Source organism: Podarcis filfolensis, assembly GCF_964270895.1.
Source record: "Podarcis filfolensis genome assembly, chromosome: 5".
Classification (NCBI taxonomy): Eukaryota; Metazoa; Chordata; class Lepidosauria; order Squamata; family Lacertidae; genus Podarcis; species Podarcis filfolensis.
The window spans coordinates 5,841,230-5,858,687 of NC_139608.1; the positions used below are offsets into that span (position 1 = coordinate 5,841,230).

The window sequence follows — 17,458 nt, forward strand, 5'->3', positions numbered from 1 at the left end:
TTTAAAAAGATGGGGCCTCTCCTAACAGTAGCACAGCGTCTGAGCTGAACCCTGTGGGCTGCCTTCTCTGCACCCTCCATCCCGCCAAGGCGTTGACCCAAATGATTGTACTTTCTTGCATGGTTCCATCTGGTGAAGCGACTTCAAAGTCTGTCTCATTTTGGCAGGAACATATGGCCTTCCATAAGTGAGGAGGGTTTTGCGGTGGGGATATCTCAGCCTCTGTTCAGCCTGCACGCACAATTGCTTTCATTTATGGAGCTTATACTCTGTGTAAATTGAGGCGAAAAGGCCATATTTGTGTCTTGTCTTATGCCCCAGGATGCTCAAACATGTTGCTACATGTTCTTTGCTGGGATGGAAATAAAGCGATTTAAATAAGAGTCAGCTAAAGATTTCAATCTTAAGCTTTTAAAGGCCTTTTGTCAAATAGCTCTTGTTTTGCTGTGTGCCAGGGGAAGGTTAAGCCCATGTGCCTCTAAATCGTTTTCACCAGCCAAGGATGCCTGAGGCCAGTTGCTGGAGGACTAAAGGAGGGCAAGGGGGGCAGCAATCAGACAGCTCCGCTCTGTTGGCCAGGCAACAGCAGACGGTCAGGCTCCTTGTCTTTAAGTAATGCCTGGCCAGTCCAAAGACATTTTGCTGCCTGCCAGATTCAAGGCCAGATGTTGCTCACACCTGTTCCCTTCTGTCCTCAAAGGGGCCTTTGAGAGCTGAGTGCCCCAGAATCCCTGCCGCTCTGATCTGGAGGCATTGATACACTTGCGGAACAGAAGACAACAGTCCCTTCTTGTTCACAAATGTTGCATCTGTAGCATGGCTCGGAAAACTAAGGCCTGTGGGCTGGATCAGGCCCAATTGCCTTCTGGATCCGGCCTGCAAATGGTCCGGGAATCGCCATGTGGATCGCCAGCACGTGCGCATTCTTTCCCTCTCCCTCACATGGCGACTGCGCCTCCTCCCTCCCTCCTCCTGGCTTCTCCCCGCCCTGCCTAGAGGAGGAAGGGGGCTGGGCTTTGTTGGTGCCAGCAGCAGCAGCACTCGAGTGGCCGCCATTTTAAGCAGCCCCTCTCCGCAGCCCTTTTGCTCGCTGCTCATTGTCCCTCCACTGCTGCCACCAGCCCCTGCCGCTCGCAAGACACAGGTAAGCAGGGGCTCGTAGTGCTCTTGCATCATTCCCCCCCCCCGCCAAAATATAGTCGGGCCCCCCACAAGGTCTGAGAGACAGTGGACCAGCCCCCTGCTGAAAAACTTTACTGACCCCTAATCTATAGGTTCACTCCATTTAGCCAGCAACTATAGATTTTCTTTCATATCATTTGCTCCAAGTAGGCTTGCGTTCTAAGGAATCTCTGCTATTTTTTTTTTTTTTAAGGAAACATTAGTCTTGGCAATTCAATATAATATAGGCTCCCCATAGTTTATGCAGGTTACAGAACCCAGTTTTCCTTTCTACAGGATTGGGACCACCCCACCATGTCCCCTTTGACTTCCGTCTTCCGGATATGTTACGTTATAGTCTGCCTTTCATACCTTAAAATACCCTTGTGGTAAGATGTTGTGTGTAGTCTAGGAGCCAGCAATAGAAAGGGGATCAGTTCTCTTCCTCAGAATAAAACATCAATTGAAATATTGAGACCTGACAGGATAATGTGGCTTACTTTGATTTATCATTTTAAAGTGAACAATGTTTTCACCTGTCATTGTGCAAAACAGCCTTGCTCTCCCCCCATCTTTCTTTTAAGAAGGATTCCCATGCAAATTCTTGCTTAGTCATGTAGTTTTCCGGGCAGCCTAGACACGTCTCTACATCTCAATCTTGCTTTGCTTCACAGGGCTCTCTAAGGGACAAATGAACTGTTAAACACACACACTTCCTTTTATAGATGTAATGGTTATATGGGGTTGCTTGTGCGTAAGTTGCCGCCACTCCTGGCTAGGTTGCCTGGTTAAACCTTTTTCTGGCTGGACAGCCCTTCACTTCGTGGCTGTTTCAGTCGCTAGCAGAATCCGTCAGTGGGCGTTTCTTGAACTTCTTCCAGCAAAGAAGTTCTTTGACGCCAAGTCTACGCCTACTTTCCCTGCGCGGAAGTTTTCTGCGCAGGGTGGGTGTGGGTAGCGGAGGACCCGTGCTCTCCCCACTGGTCTCCGGCGAGGAGTCCTGGAGCCCCCTTGCCGATTCCCCCATCTGCCCCCCTTTATCCCTGGTGTTACGCTGATTTCCTTCCCCAGCCGATGAGCTCCCTCTCTCCCTGCTGGGCCCTTCTCCAGCATCGCTTTGGAGCCTTGTCTCCACCTCTGGCTCCGATGTCAGTTCCCTGACAATAGAAATCATAAATAAGAAGCAAAAATTTGAGAGGGCTTAGCTGCAAGTTGACAGATCCACAAATATGACCTGAGAAATAAGCAGATTAGGAAGTACAGATGTTTCTGGTTGGATTTGAGCTGTCTTGGTTGGGTAGGTAAGGCTTAGGATGTGGATTGAGATGCATTGATGTATCATGCCCAATCTCTGCCTCTTAAGAAACATCCTCAGGTTTTATTTTCGTGGCAATCCAAGTTCTTCTAGGGCTTTTTGCCCTAGAATCAGGCTGCCAGCTCTGTTATTTTTTGACCTCATGTGCTGGCCTGTACTTTGACATCTGTCTCTCTCTCTTCTTTTTGCAGCGTTGTGAAGGAAGAAATCTCAGACGACAATGCAAAGCTTCCCTGTTTCAACGGCCGCGTGGTGTCTTGGGTAAGCTGGATTCTTGACTGGGTCTTTTTCCAGGCATCTGTGTACAGGAGTGGCTTTACCATGTGGGCAGGTTAAGCAGCCGCTTCAAGTGACGTATTGGAATCCAATTAGCTGAAGTGCCCCTCCTCACAGGGCCTGTAACTGCAATGCCTAATTCTCAGGTTTACTGTGCCTATGTGGCCTCCTCATCTTTGGTTCTCTGGACTCTACCCACCCACCACCTTCTCCTTCTCCTTTTCCATTTAAAACTGAGCATGCTCTATTCCACCTTGCCTAACTGGTCGCAAGGGAGCAGCAGCTGCAGCAGCCTTGCCTTGCCTTGCCTAGGAAAAAGAAAGGCAAACTTGCCGGTCAGCTGGCAGGCTGGCCTGCCGGTTTGAGCACTTTATACCACACTGGGCTAGGAGTTCAGCTCAACCATTGGAGAGGAAGGCAGCAGAAGCCTTAAAACTTGGAAGGTGAAAGAATGTGAGAGTTAGCGGCTGTGTGCATGTGCAAGTCTTCCTGGTAGTCCTAAGCTGAAGCAATTCCCTGTTCTGTCTTCACTTGCCCTGCTTATACTTTGATGTGAGAGGAGCCAGGGCTTTGTACCCCCCCCCTTTATCCCTTAAAAGGTTTTTGCAAGGTAGTTCCTTCCAGTGAATGCCTTTATTTTGCACATGTTCAGCTGAAACCAGGTGGACCACCTCAGAGTAAGGAGGGTTGGGGATCACATTCTAGGCTCTGGAGCACTTCATCAAGCAGGACGCAATCCATAAAACCCATTTTTGGATTCCTTTGGACTCTTAACCCAGTGGGTAAGAACCTAGCAGTGTAAAACTTTCTTACGTATATCTACTCAAAGGTAAGTCCCCTTCTGTTGAGTGGAACATACACTGAAGCAAGGGCGCATGAGATGGCAGCCTTGGCATGAAAGACGAAGGAAGCAGGGACAGACTCATTGGCAAGTGACAACCTCTTCTTTTTCTTCCATGGCTGGATATTGGATAAGCTCCAGTGCATCCTCATGAACTGACTGATTGTTGCTGGAAGTAGATGGATCTTTGGTATTTAGTCATCAAAACAATTCAGTTGTATGCCACTGATAGAAAAGTTGGGCAAGTTATTGTGTTTGGGGACATGCTTCAATCAATTTGAATTAAAATTAATCAAGACCTTAGTAATATGTAAGTGCAGCATGGTTCAGACCAGTGTTTCCCAAACTTGGGTTTGCAGCTGTTGTTGGACTACAACTCCCATCATCCCTAGCTAGCAGGACTAGAATCATAGAATCATAGAATCATAGAATCATAGAGTTGGAAGAGACCACAAGGGCCATCGAGTCCAACCCCCTGCCAAGCAGGAAACACCATCAGAGCACTCCTGACATATGGTTGTCAAGCCTCTGCTTAAAGACCTCCAAAGAAGGAGACTCCACCACACTCCTTGGCAGCAAATTCCACTGTCGAACAGCTCTTACTGTCAGGAAGTTCTTCCTAATGTTTAGGTGGAATCTTCTTTCTTGTAGTTTGGATCCATTGCTCCGTGTCCGCTTCTCTGGAGCAGCAGAAAACAACCTTTCTCCCTCCTCTATGTGACATCCTTTTATATATTTGAACATGGCTATCATATCACCCCTTAACCTCCTCTTCTCCAGGCTAAACATGCCCAGCTCCCTTAGCCGTTCCTCATAAGGCATCGTTTCCAGGCCTTTGACCATTTTGGTTGCCCTCCTCTGGACACGTTCCAGTTTGTCAATGTCCTTCTTGAACTGTGGTGCCCAGAACTGGACACAGTACTCCAGGTGAGGTCTGACCAGAGCAGAATACAGTGGCACTATTACTTCCCTTGATCTAGATGCTATACTCCTATTGATGCAGCCCAGAATTGCATTGGCTTTTTTAGCTGCCGCGTCACACTGTTGGCTCATGTCAAGTTTGTGGTCAACCAAGACTCCTAGATCCTTTTCACATGTAGTGCTCTCAAGCCAGGTGTCACCCATCTTGTATTTGTGCCTCTCATTTTTTTTGCCCAAGTGCAATACTTTACATTTCTCCCTGTTAAAATTCATCTTGTTTGTTTTGGCCCAGTTCTCTAATCTGTCAAGGTCATTTTGAAGTGTGATCCTGTCCTCTGGGGTGTTAGCCACCCCTCCCAGTTTGGTGTCATCTGCAAATTTGATCAGGATGCCCTTGAGTCCATCATCCAAGTCGTTGATAAAGATGTTGAATAAGATAGGGCCCAAGACAGAACCCTGTGGCACCCCACTAGTCACTCTTCTCCAGGATGAAGAGGAACCATTGATGAGCACCCTTTGGGTTCGGTCAGTCAGCCAGTTACAAATCCACTGAGTGGTAGCATAGTCAAGACCGCATTTTACCAGCTTCTTTACAAGAATATCATGGGGCACCTTGTCAAATGCCTTGCTGAAATCAAGGTAGGCTACATCCACTGCATTCCCTTCATCTACCAGGCTTGTAATTCTGTCAAAAAACGAGATCAGGTTCGTCTGACATGACTTATTTTTCAGAAATCCATGCTGACTATTGGTGATCACAGCATTCCTTTCTAGGTGCTCACAGACTGTTTGCTTAATGATCTGCTCCAGAATCTTCCCTGGTATTGATGTCAGACTGACTGGGCGGTAATTATTTGGGTCCTCTCTTTTCCCCTTTTTGAAAATAGGGACAACATTTGCCCTCCTCCAGTCTGCCGGGACTTCGCCTGTTCTCCAGGAATTCTCAAAGATGACTGCCAGTGGTTCTGAAATCACATCTGCCAGTTCTTTTAATACTCTTGGATGCAGTTCATCTGGCCCTGGAGACTTGAATACATCTAGACTAGCCAAGTATTCTTGTACTATCTCCTTAGTTATTCTGGGCTGTGTTTCCTCTGCTGAATCATTTGCTCCAAATTCTTCAGGTCGGGCATTGTTTTCTTTATCGGAGAAGACTGAGGCAAAGAAGGCATTGAGGAGTTCAGCCCTTTCTGTGTCCCCTGTTTGCATTTCACCATCTTCTCCTCTGAGTGACCCCACTGTTTCTTTGTTCTTCCTTTTGCTACGAACATACCCATAAAAGCCTTTTTTGTTGCTTTTAACCTCTCTAGCAAGCCTGAGTTCATTCTGTGCTTTAGCTTTTCTGACTTTGTGTCTACACGTGCTGGCTATTTGTTTGAATTCCTCTTTGGTGGTTTCCCCCCTTTTCCATTTTTTGTACACATCCTTTTTTAATCTTAACATCCCTGACTAGTGCTCAGGGATGATGGGAACTGTAGTCCAAAAACAACTGCAGACCCAAGTTTGGGAAACCTTGGTTCAGACAATCATTCCTCATTTTATAAATCATTAGAAGAAAGGATCCTGGCTAATTTTCCTGGTTCGTTAACCAACACTAACGTAGATTAAAATGCTGAAACTAGGCCAGTACACGTTTTCGTAATGGGAAAGATCTCATACCACTGCTAAGCTCCCAGCACCTTTACATTCTCTTTCAGTGTTTGCCAGTGGAATGTAAACATCTACCCTAGTTAGGTCTAATGCTAAACTAGCAATCTGCTAAACAAATTAAGACATTCTAAATTTAAATGTCTAAAGTCACAGGCTGCTTGGTAGGTTCGATAGGAGTGAATGTGTAAAACTGATTTCTGACTGTTGGATACGCTGTAAACAGCTGCTGTGTAATGAAGCAGTGTCTTTAGCAGCTTCTTTTTGTATTTATTTTCAGACACATCCAGATATCTTCTGTGAGCTTGCTTTTACAGCAGCCATAGAATGGGCTGGGCTGGGCTGCCATAGTGTGTTTTGCTTCAGGAAGCAAATGTCTTAGCCCAGTACTGGCTGTGCAAGCCAGATGTCGTCTTCTAATACCACAGGTCCCAGTGGGGTGTTAGGTCTGGGAGCTTAGAGGCCCGGATTTAGGTTGCCGCTTATGCTAGATTTGGATTCTGAATGCTTTACCATCGGTTGCCCCTTTTATGACATGAATAATATCAAGACTGCTCTTGTCCTTATGATTTTAAGGAAATCCTGCACAAGTTGTGCCTTACCAGGTTGAGTAGACCTCATGTTTTGGGTGCCTGCCCGAGGCTGGAAAAACCAAGGGGTGGTTCACCACTGAAAGCCCACAACTCATGACTGGTGCAAGGTGTTGGTTTTATGGGTAACACATTGTGCTGGCCTGTTCTAGGGTGCAACAGTTTGCCCGGTCGCTTTACTGTGGAAAAAGTCCTCCTTAGCTTCTCTCTCTGGGCAGTCAGTCACAGAACTGCTGCTGCCATATTAATATTGCCAGATGCTCCAAAAATTGCTGCACTGGCTGGTGGTGATGGGAATTGTAGTCCAAGACATCTGGAAGGCACCAGTTGGGAAAGGCTGTTGTAAATGGTTGAACTTCCGCAATGCCTTCTTTGGGGCTCAGTCCTACTCCTGTAATGCAGGGACAGTGATAATGGATGTGTTCATACATCATGCATAGCCACTGCTCCCACCTTCTGTTGCACTCTGTCACCCACTTCTGGAAGGGGGCCACCCACCCACACGCAGGAGGAATCCAGAGGATGGAAGAGGAGGAGATATGTATACACTATGAGCAGACATCTGTCCTCCCTGCTGCCTCGCTGCCCCCCCCATCCCTACTCCACCACCCTCCATTACAGATTTTGGCCTGTCTTCTCTTTCTCATAGAAGCCAGTAGTCCTCATTGACCTGTAACGAAAAATGAATGAGGCTGCAGTAGGAAGATGTTTGATGGGGAGGACAACCTGTCTTGATTATCTGACACTGGTATCAGTTATCACTTACCTGGGATTTGGGAGGGGGTGGAGAGACACCGTATTTCCACAGCATCAGCTGCGTTTCTGTTTGGATAAAAGTTGAGGGGCAGTCAGAAACAGAAACTGAGGTTGGGGAGAAACAAGTCTCATAGATATAATCGGACCAAAAGTTAGTTGCAGCTGACACTGCAGCCCCTTCCCCCTCCCCTCTGATAGATGTCAGTGGCTGCCGTCAATCGCCATGGGAGACGTTGACAGAGCAGCAGCTGGGAAGGTTGGGGCAGCGGAGAGGTGAGGGGCAAAACCTGCCCCCTTTTAGAAATAGATGACCCCAGAAACAGCTATTTGCTGTAGAATATCCTGCTTATATAGATTACCAATTCTTAATAGCACTCAGTCCTAGAATAGTCATTATTACTACACAAATATGGCTTCTAGCACACAATCCTGAAAACTTCATTTTGAAGAATAAACGAAGCTTCTAGTCCATTTACCTGCAAATCAGGAAATACTCTAAACCTATTACTGTGTTAACAATCTGTGCTAGACAGAGTGTTGTAGGACTTTTGAATAGCCAGGTGTGAGACCTCTGCATTTATTCACCTGTCTCTTGGCAAGGTCCTGGCCCGCCTCCCTCCACTATCCTTTCCTTCCTTTTGCAATGATCCCACATTCTGCAACCCCTGAATATTATCCAATTAGAATAATCAGATTTCCTAACTGGCAGGGTTTATTCCGGGCACAGAATTTTGAGATTTCTAGGCACAGCCTTTTGGCTTTGTATGCCATCTGTTTCCTAGCAGGACAGCTGGGCCCTTTGAGTGAAGAGTGGCCTCTTCCTTTGTGCATTGTGCCTGTCGCCTCCTGCTCTCATATCCCCCATGACTTAGGGGTGGGGTGAGGGTGTGTGTGTGTTGCTGGGTCCAGACACTGAGGAGCTATTTCAGGAGTGTGACTCTAATTTTAGGAAGATGGGGTGGGGGAGTTCAGCCAGAGTCCGTCCAGACAGCTCAAGAGGCCAGGGATTAGGCAGGATTGTTCATCCAAGGAATCCTGTCTTCAGGCATGTTGGTAGACGGATTCCCAGCCTGTCGCTCCTGGGAGAAAGAATCCACCTACTTCCTGTAGCTGCCAAGTTGGCTCTCAGTGCTCTTCTCTACATAAAGGTAAAGGTACCCCTGACCGTTAGGTCCAGTCATGGACAACTCTGGGTTTGCGGGGCTCATCTCGCTCTATAGGCCAAGGGAGCCGGCGTTTGTCCGCAGACAGCTTCCGGATCATGTGGCCAGCATGACTAAGCTGCTGCTGGCGAACCAAAGCAGTGCACGAAAATGCCATTTACCTTTCCGCCGGAGCGGTACCTATTTATCTACTTGCGCTTTGACGTGCTTTTGAACTGCTAGGTAGGCAGGAGCAGGGACCGAGCAACGGGAGCTCACCCCGAACTTCCGATCGGCAAGCCCTAGGCTCTGTGGTTTAGACCACAGCACCACCCGCATCCTTCTTCTCTACATAGGTTTCCTTAAACATATGCATTGATTTTAGCAGAAGGAAGTTACTATTAAGTGATGGTTTAGTACTTTTAGGAAGTACTTGATGCAGGGAAAATGGTTGCAGCAGCACCAGCAACAATTAAAGAACAACAGATATTCAGTGGGCTATCCTTGCATCTCTGTTTTAATGTCAGTAAACTGTTAGGGACATGGGTGGTGCTGTGGTCTAAACCACTGAGCCTCTTGGGCTTGCCAATCGAAAGGTCGGCGGTTCAAATCCCCGCGACGGGGTGAGCTCCCATTGCTCTGTCCCAGCTCCTGCCAACCTAGCAATTCGAAAGCACACCAGTTCAAGTACATAAATAGGTACCACTCTGGTGGGAAGGTAAATGGCATTTCTGTGTGCTCTGGCTTCCGTCACGGTGTCCTGTTGTGCCAGAAGTGGTTTAGTCATGTTGGCTGCATGACCCGGAAAGCTGTCTGTGGATAAATGCCGGCTCCCTTGGCCTGAAAGCAAGATGAGTGCTGCAACCCCATAGTTGCCTTTGACTGGACTTAATTATCTGGGGTGCTTTTTTTACCTTAGGGTGTCCCCTCCCCATCTTTTGTAGCTTTGTTTGTTAGTATTATTATTTTTAGCCTGCAAAGCTGATTTTTAGTCTTCCTCTGAAGCCGCTTTTTGCAGGTGCCTCTGTAAGTGCTGTGATTTGTCCTTTATCCCTGCAGTTAGAAGTTAGATCTTGGCTCCCATCCCAGCTGCACAACCTCAGAGTGACATCATTATTTGTTATGGTGTCACTAAACAGATGTACGTAACGAGACCAACAAGCTGCTTTGTTATATTGCAATACTTTGAACCTACCCTTCAAAATGGAAGAAAATTTTTAGCTGCCTAGGCTGGCTTACCGTGAGCTTGTTTTTTCCTTTCAGCTGGTGTCTGCTGAGGGGTCTCATTCGGACGCCGGGTCTGTCTGCGCCGACAATCAGCCAGAGCTGCCGCCCTCCATTGAGCGTACTGGAGGGATAGGAGACTCCAGGCCTCCTTCTTTTCAGTAAGTTGTGTGTCTGTGTCTGTGTATAAGGAGCAGCCTTACCTTGAGCAGGGAGAAAGTTGAGCAGTTTCTCTGCAGGAAGCGCGTTCAAGATTCCATTCTCTTCTGGCGAAAGGGAGGCTTAGTCTCTGCCTGTTTCAAGTGGCAGGGATAAAAGTTAACACTAGAGAGACCCAATTCCGGAGCATGGTGGCCTCATGCCCAGCCTTGTGCCTGTAATGCTCTCAGCACGGGATCTGCAAAGGAAACTGAGACCACTATTGAACCTACTGGGCTTCTTTCCTCTTTTAACACGTAAACTTGACACGGTGGCTTATGGACACTGCTCTGACACCCACCCCTGCCGTATGTAGGAGTGTCCATAGCTGAGTGTTAATCCCCAGTAGCTCCTGTTGAAAAGGATCACAGATTGCTGGGAAATACCCTGACCTTGGAAAGACCTTGGAAAGTTGCTCTTGCTCAGAGTAAACAGTAGCAGGCCTGATGAATTGATGCTTGGCCTTGGGGTAAGGTGCCTTCACACACTGCTTTTGCTGTACATGGCTACCTTCACATTGGAAAAGCCTCAGAGCTTCCCTAGAGGAATAGGGGCACATTTGCAGTTGCCCCTCACAGCACTCCTACTACCAGAAAACAATTGTATTATTGATGGAGTATGTGAGGTTGGTGCAGCTGAGGAGTGTTTCTTTCTTGTGTCCTTGTTGAAGCGTTCTGATGGTCTGACAGGTAACTTTTATTTTAAAAATTCAGAAGCCTCGATCCCCCCCACATGGGCAGGTTGTTTGACAGCATTTTAACAGGGACGATGGTCCCAGGATCCTGGAAAGAGTCTAGAATAGTGGTAATAGTGAAACCAGGTAAAGATTCAGAGGCTTCAGAATCATATAGGCCCATTTCACTCATTGGGCAGGGTGCTAAAATATTTACTGGTATTTTAGCTAATAGATTGGCAAATATGTTGCCTAGTATAATCCATGCAGATCAAGTCGGTTTTGTTAAACATAGATATATTGCAGATTCTGTATGTAAGATGCTGAAAGCAGTATAAATTATGGGAAACTGTTGAGGAATCTGTGTGCAATTGCTTCATTAGATGCCCATGAAGCTGTTGATAAAATAGCTCCAGTTACAGATAGGTAGCCGTGTTGGTCTGCCATAGTCAAAACAAAAAAATTTTTTTCTTTCCAGTAGCACCTTAAAGACCAACTAAGTTAGTTCTTGGTATGGTATGAGCTTTCGTGTGCATGCACACGAAAGCTCATACCATACCAAGAACTAACTTAGTTGGTCTTTAAGGTGCTACTGGAAAGAAAAAAATTTTTTTGTTTTGATAAAATAGCTGTTGAAGTATTCTGGGGTGTGGGGAGCAAGTGGGATTCTTGGCAGCATCATGTAAGGTCTGTAGGTGCAGCCTGAGCACACTGGGAGCGTTGGCACTCCAGATAACTGCTGGCTTCCGCCCCTGACCAGAAAAAGTATCTAGTGAAGCCTTTTCTGGAGTGTACTACTTCAAGGAGCCATGTGTTTAGATGTTTTCCTGGCACATGTGAAACTAGCAGGAAGAAGAAGCCTGATCACATTTCTCTTTCATAGCATCATAGAATCATAGAGTTGGAAGAGACCACAAGGGCCATCGAGTCCAACCCCCTGCCAAGCAGGAAACACCATCAGAGCACTCCTGACATATGGTTGTCAAGCCTCTGCTTAAAGACCTCCAAAGAAAGAGACTCCACCACACTCTTTGGCAGCAAATTCCACTGTTGAACAGCTCTTACTGTCAGGAAGTTCTTCCTAATGTTTAGGTGGAATCTTCTTTCTTGTAGTTTGGAACCATTGCTCCGTGTCCGCTTCTCTGGAGCAGCAGAAAACAACCTTTCTCCCTCCTCTATGTGACATCCTTTTATATATTTGAACATGGCTATCATATCACCCCTTAACCTCCTCTTCTCCAGGCTAAACATGCCCAGCTCCCTTAGCCGTTCCTCATAAGGCATCGTTTCCAGGCCTTTGACCATTTTGGTTGCCCTCCTCTGGACACGTTCCAGTTTGTCAGTGTCCTTCTTGAACTGTGGTGCCCAGAACTGGACACAGTACTCCAGGTGAGGTCTGACCAGAGCAGAATACAGTGGCACTATTACTTCCCTTGATCTAGATACTATACTCCTATTGATGCAGCCCAGAATTGCATTGGCTTTTTTAGCTGCCGCGTCACACTCTTTGATATGCTAGGATTTTTTACATATAGAAAGAAGAGTGTGCATTTGTTTTTGTTTTTTAAAAATAATAATATAGGGAATGGCAAATATTCAGGCCCCCATCCTGCCATCTGACATGGTTCAGTCGAGAAAGGATTGCACAGCACACCTTCTGCATGTTTTAAGTTCTGCCCTCAGCCTTTTCTTTTAAGCCTCACACTTCTGTGAGCAAATTTGGAGGAGGTGCTTCTGCACAGTTTTTTACTATGTGTGTGTGTGTGTTTGTTTTTTACTCTGCAGCCCCAATACTGGAGGAAGTCGAGAGAACCTGGATAATGAGACGGAGACTGACTCAGTGGTATCGATACAGAGGGAAAGGCCGCGCAGGAAAGATGGACCTGAACATGGTGAAGTTTATTTCCTAGAGTTCAACTGGCTATAGTAGTAGTCCCCACCCCACCTCTATCAAAGTCTGCTCTGTAGGCTGTGCCCTTGACTCTGCTGCTGTGTGCATGGGTCATGTTCTTCCCCATCCTCGGGGCCTTGGGAGGTCCACCTTCTCTGCCGCCATCCCAAGCCAACAATTTTTGAAATTTCCGTGCAATTCAGGGCCCACAGCCCTGTACCCACTCAGGGGCTGGCTCCTCCACGGACCCAGCTGCCCATCTGACCAAATGGGCAGACTAACTTATGGAGAGAGTCAGAACTTACAGGGTTAAGAAGTTTTGAGTGACGTCTCACATTCTGAGGCGTGGTTAGAATACTGAGGGGAGTGTTCTACTCTGTCTCTCAGTCTGTGTGTTGCTCCGTGCCGGGAGAGGAGCAAGATGAGTGCTTTGTCACCGGGAAAGATCTGTTTGTTTTTGCTACGAGAATAAAGCTATTTGTAAGATAAGGAAGAAAGCGTGCGTCAAGCCTGATTTGTTACGCACACACGGCAACGGCGTCTGTTTCTACGCTGCGTATACACTCTGCTGAAGCAAGCTGTGAGGAGCCCTTTGGAGCAGAGAACCACAGCGGAAGCGTGTGGACTCCGGGGGCAAGCAAAGCTTCCAATAAATCACCCCATATAACTTTCCCTTTTAAAACAGAGAAGAAAAAATGATCTGACAAGTTGTGGGCAGAGGGAGCCCGCTCAAAGATTGCTTGGGACTCAGGAAGGCCTTCCTCTTCCCATACTGCTCCTTCTCACAACGTGAAAACTGGGTTCAGATTTTTAGTTTTCTGCTAATGGAAAGAGTTTGCCAACGAGGGCTGCTATGTTGATATAACCCTCTCCCACTCAACCCTGTCAACCTCCTTCAGGGTTGTTGTTCTGTAGGATTTCCTAGTTTGCGCAGTGTGTTACGAAGGTACTATTATTTGTAGGGCCCCTTATATTTTCGCTTCCCCATCACTAGAAAGGCAACTGGTGATCCTTTCCCAGATGGGATATATATTTGTTTGACTTTTTGAAGGCCTTCTCTTCTGAATGGTTCCCCTTGGCCACTGACCCTCTCCTCCTTTTACTCCAGCCCCCAGGGTGAACGGGACAGCCAAGGCAGAACGGCGGCGGGAACTAGGGGGCTATGAAAGCTCCTCTACCCTCATGAGCAGTGAACTTGAAACCACCAGCTTCTTCGACTCAGATGAAGATGATTCTACAAGCAGGTAAAGGAATATTCATGGCTTGGGAGAAAGTGACCTGCTGTGACTGGAGTCTGGTGAAGGATCCCAAATAAAAACTTCTCAGTTTCTTTTCCCCATCTAAAGCTTCTCCCTTGACTCGCCTCAGTTATTTCTTCCTCCAGATTCTAGTCTCCCTGGAACAATTGCAGAAGCAAAGAACTGATTTGAGTTCCAGAGATTTGGCCTTTCTTCACATTGTGGCAGCCAGCCAGGGTTTGCAAAAGTGTGTGGACTTGCCAGGGACCTGACCCTGACTCTCTTGACTGTATGCGTAGGAGACACTTTGTTGAACTGTGCTTGTCTTATTTGCACACACTGCAGTATTTACCTGTGCATCATTTTTCTTCTAAAGAAGAACCATCGCATCAGTATTCACCTGGAGTTTGGTAGACTGGGTGCAGGATATTTTTTATCTTCCAAATGCTCACATTGCCTAGCTGGTTTAGGCAGTTTTCCCTCTGTCCTGAACATTGTTCTGCCACAGTTAGGTACAGCTGCAAGTAGAAACAGACTGTTGAGTGATGTGAACACCTCCCCCGTCCCCGAAATGCTCTGTAGGTATGTTTTGTTCACCACCGGCTTTTGTTAGAAAGTCGCCCACCAAACATGTTCAAAGGAGGACAGTGTGTATTCCAGTTCCTCCCCAGTTCCCTTAACACCAGGAACGGAATACGTATGGTCCAGATGTTGTTGGGACTCCCAACGCCTGTCTGCCCCAGCCAGTGGTCAGGGAAGATGGGAGTTGTAGTCCAACAACACAGGCTCCCCCTCCCTGCTTTATGCAAGAAGCAATAAATGAAACTTTTTAATTGTTCGCCAGATTCCCCATGGAGTCATATTTCTCCCACAGTGTAAATTAGTCTTTGCCGAACTGGTGGCCCCCAGGTGTTTTGAATGACAACTTCCATCAGCCACAGCTGAACAGCTGTGCTTGCGGAGGCTGATGGGAGTTGTGGTCCAAATCTGAAGGGCAACATGTTGGCAAAGCCTGCTACAGAGCGCCTCTGCAGCATGTGGCCTAGCCTGTTCTAATCTCTTGGAAGACATTTTTGTGATGTGTCTGTTCATTTGCTGCTTTGTTTTTGTGTGTGCTTGGGGACAAGAAATGGATGGAAGAGGAGGTCCTCTGTTGTGCAAGAGATTGGCCAAGGTTGCTCCCTGTCCTCTTCTAATTACATTCTTAGTTACCCAGAGGTGGTGTTTTTTTTGCCTCCTCTCTACCTTTTTCTGTGCTTTTCCTGGTGGCCACCTTGTGAGCCTTGCCTTTGCCTCCATACTGTAGGTTCAGCAGCTCAACAGAGCAGAGTAGCGCCTCCCGGCTGATGAGAAGGCACAAGCGACGCAGGCGGAAGCAGAAAGTACCACGCATTGAACGGGTGAGATGCCTGGGGAGGGTGTCTGGGAGTAGGGAGAGTGCTGCAAGTGACCTCACGAGTGGTTGGGCACAATTTAAAAATTAAGGAAAAAGGGAGAGAACCTCTGAGGGCATTGTTACCCCACCCTCTCCACAGGTCTTGCAAGTGGCATCTAGGTTACGTTTTGGATCTCACCCTCTTCCTTTCTGTTGTAGTCCTCATCCTTCAGCAGCATCACAGATTCTACCATGTCGTTGAACATTATCACAGTTACCCTCAACATGGGTGAGTACAGCTGGTTGCTTGAAGCCATTTGGCCCACATAACCCAGATTGGGATGGCAGGGAGGAAGTGGGCAAACAGATATTTTGCATCTCAGGCCTGATTGCTGAAGAGCAAACTACAGTTGTACTTTGGATCCCAAACACCTTGCAAGTCGAACGTTTTGGCTCCTGAATGCCACAATCCTGGAAGTGAGTGTTCCAGTTTGCAAACGTTCTTTGGAATCCGAATGTCTGACACGGATTTCAATTGGCCGCAGGAGCTTCCTGTAGCCAATTGGAAGCTGCGCCTTGGTTTCTGAACGTTTTGAAAGTCGAAAAGACTTCTAGAACGGATTTCATTTGACTTCCGAGGTACCACTGTACTGGATTTTTTCTACCATAGACAAAATGTTATTTCATAATGTAATGCTAAATGGCCTGTGCCATTTATTTATTTTTTGCTAAGTGCTACATGTTTATATCGTTTTCCATTTGTCCACAGTCTCTAGTATGTGCTACCACACAGGTAATGCCTATCTCTGTGTGTGCCCCCCCTTTAAAAAAAGGCAGTTTCCTTTTTTGCTTACCAATAAAACAAGATGATTTAGATTTGGTCATCCAATCCCCCCCAAACATTTTCAGCCTGTCTCCATTTTCTGTTGTCTAAAAATACCTAACAGGCATTCCTTGTAGCTAGTTAATGGCCTGACTGAATTAATGAAATGCTGGCCATTGGTTGTGTGCTGTTCTAACTGCACAAATACCTCCCCTTCGGGTCCCTTCCAACTCTATGATTCTATGATTGTACAGAGAAGTACAACTTCCTGGGCATCTCCATCGTCGGGCAGAGCAACGAGCGTGGTGACGGCGGCATCTACATTGGCTCCATCATGAAGGGAGGGGCTGTGGCAGCCGATGGAAGAATTGAGCCCGGAGACATGCTGCTGCAGGTGCTTTTTAATTTTTTTAAAACTTTGAGAGCCAAATGTCCAAGAGGCCTTTGTTTCATGCTATACTCACAATACGCAAAGCTCAATGCGATGCGACACGCAAAGGGCTGGGGAGGAGCAAAGCAGCTGCAGGTTTCTGTCCAGGAGCCCACACAGTTGAACAGTGAGCCTAGGGTTTGGCTGAGCATGACGTGAGAACCAGGCCTCTTTCTACAGAAACTGTTATCCTGTGATCACGACAGAGATTTCAGTTATGGCTCAGTTGGAAGAGCATGAGACTCTTAATCTCAGGGTTGTGGGTTCAAGTCACACGTTGGGCAAAAGGGGGTTGGGCTTAGATGATCCTCCTGGTCCCTTCCAACTCTACAATTCTGTGATTCTATACCAGAGAGTGTACTTGCTATCTGTGGAAGGTGGAGTTCACATCTCCGTAGAGAAGCACAGCGACCCAGGACAGAGATAAAATCAGGGTGGCTATTTGGAATGTCTTGTTTGTGTAAATGATGTGGTTCTTATCTCAAGGGAACCCTGGGGCCATGATAAACCCTCTGGGCTGTGTACCTAAGGCTCTGAATGCTTAAAGCCTGCCTGTTACTAGGCAAGAACCGTCAGATCTAGGAAAGAGGCCATAGGTTGGGGCAGAGCACACACTTTGCGTGTACAAGCCCAAAGCTCAGTCCATAGCATTTGTTTAAAACATCTTTAGTCAGCCCTTCACTGACAAGGAACCCCAGGGCAGAGAACAAGAAAGCAATTAGTATTCCGCAGTACAAACACTAGAGCCGATAATATATCAACACAGCCATACCCCACAAATGCTTGGGTGAAAAATAGGTCTTCAGGTGGTGGCAGAAACTGCTAGGTGATTTCTGTTTCAGATAGTCTTCTATCTCAGAGGGATTGGCACCAGGGGACCACCACTGAGATAACTGCATAGCAGATCTCAAATGCCTGCAGCATAGCTGGGAAAGTCTGCCCTGCTGATCTTAATGC

At 47.0% G+C, this 17,458-nt stretch overlaps 1 protein-coding gene and 1 long non-coding RNA gene across 4 annotated transcripts in view; one reads left to right on the top strand and one right to left on the bottom strand.

Annotated features, from left to right (window-relative positions):
• The window catches only part of DVL3 (dishevelled segment polarity protein 3), a 59,268-nt gene that overhangs the window by 29,173 nt on the left and 12,637 nt on the right, over positions 1-17,458 (top strand). For all 3 annotated transcript variants that reach the window (XM_083612802.1, XM_083612804.1, XM_083612803.1), the window contains exons 2-8: positions 2,668-2,737; positions 9,913-10,034; positions 12,530-12,636; positions 13,744-13,879; positions 15,180-15,273; positions 15,468-15,537; positions 16,326-16,465. In XM_083612802.1, the coding sequence (XP_083468928.1) occupies positions 2,668-2,737; positions 9,913-10,034; positions 12,530-12,636; positions 13,744-13,879; positions 15,180-15,273; positions 15,468-15,537; positions 16,326-16,465 (739 nt within the window). The remainder of the gene's footprint in view (positions 1-2,667; positions 2,738-9,912; positions 10,035-12,529; positions 12,637-13,743; positions 13,880-15,179; positions 15,274-15,467; positions 15,538-16,325; positions 16,466-17,458) is intronic.
• Positions 1-17,458, bottom strand: part of LOC310762276 — a 466,366-nt gene that overhangs the window by 19,909 nt on the left and 428,999 nt on the right. The gene's annotated exons all lie outside the window — the stretch shown is intronic.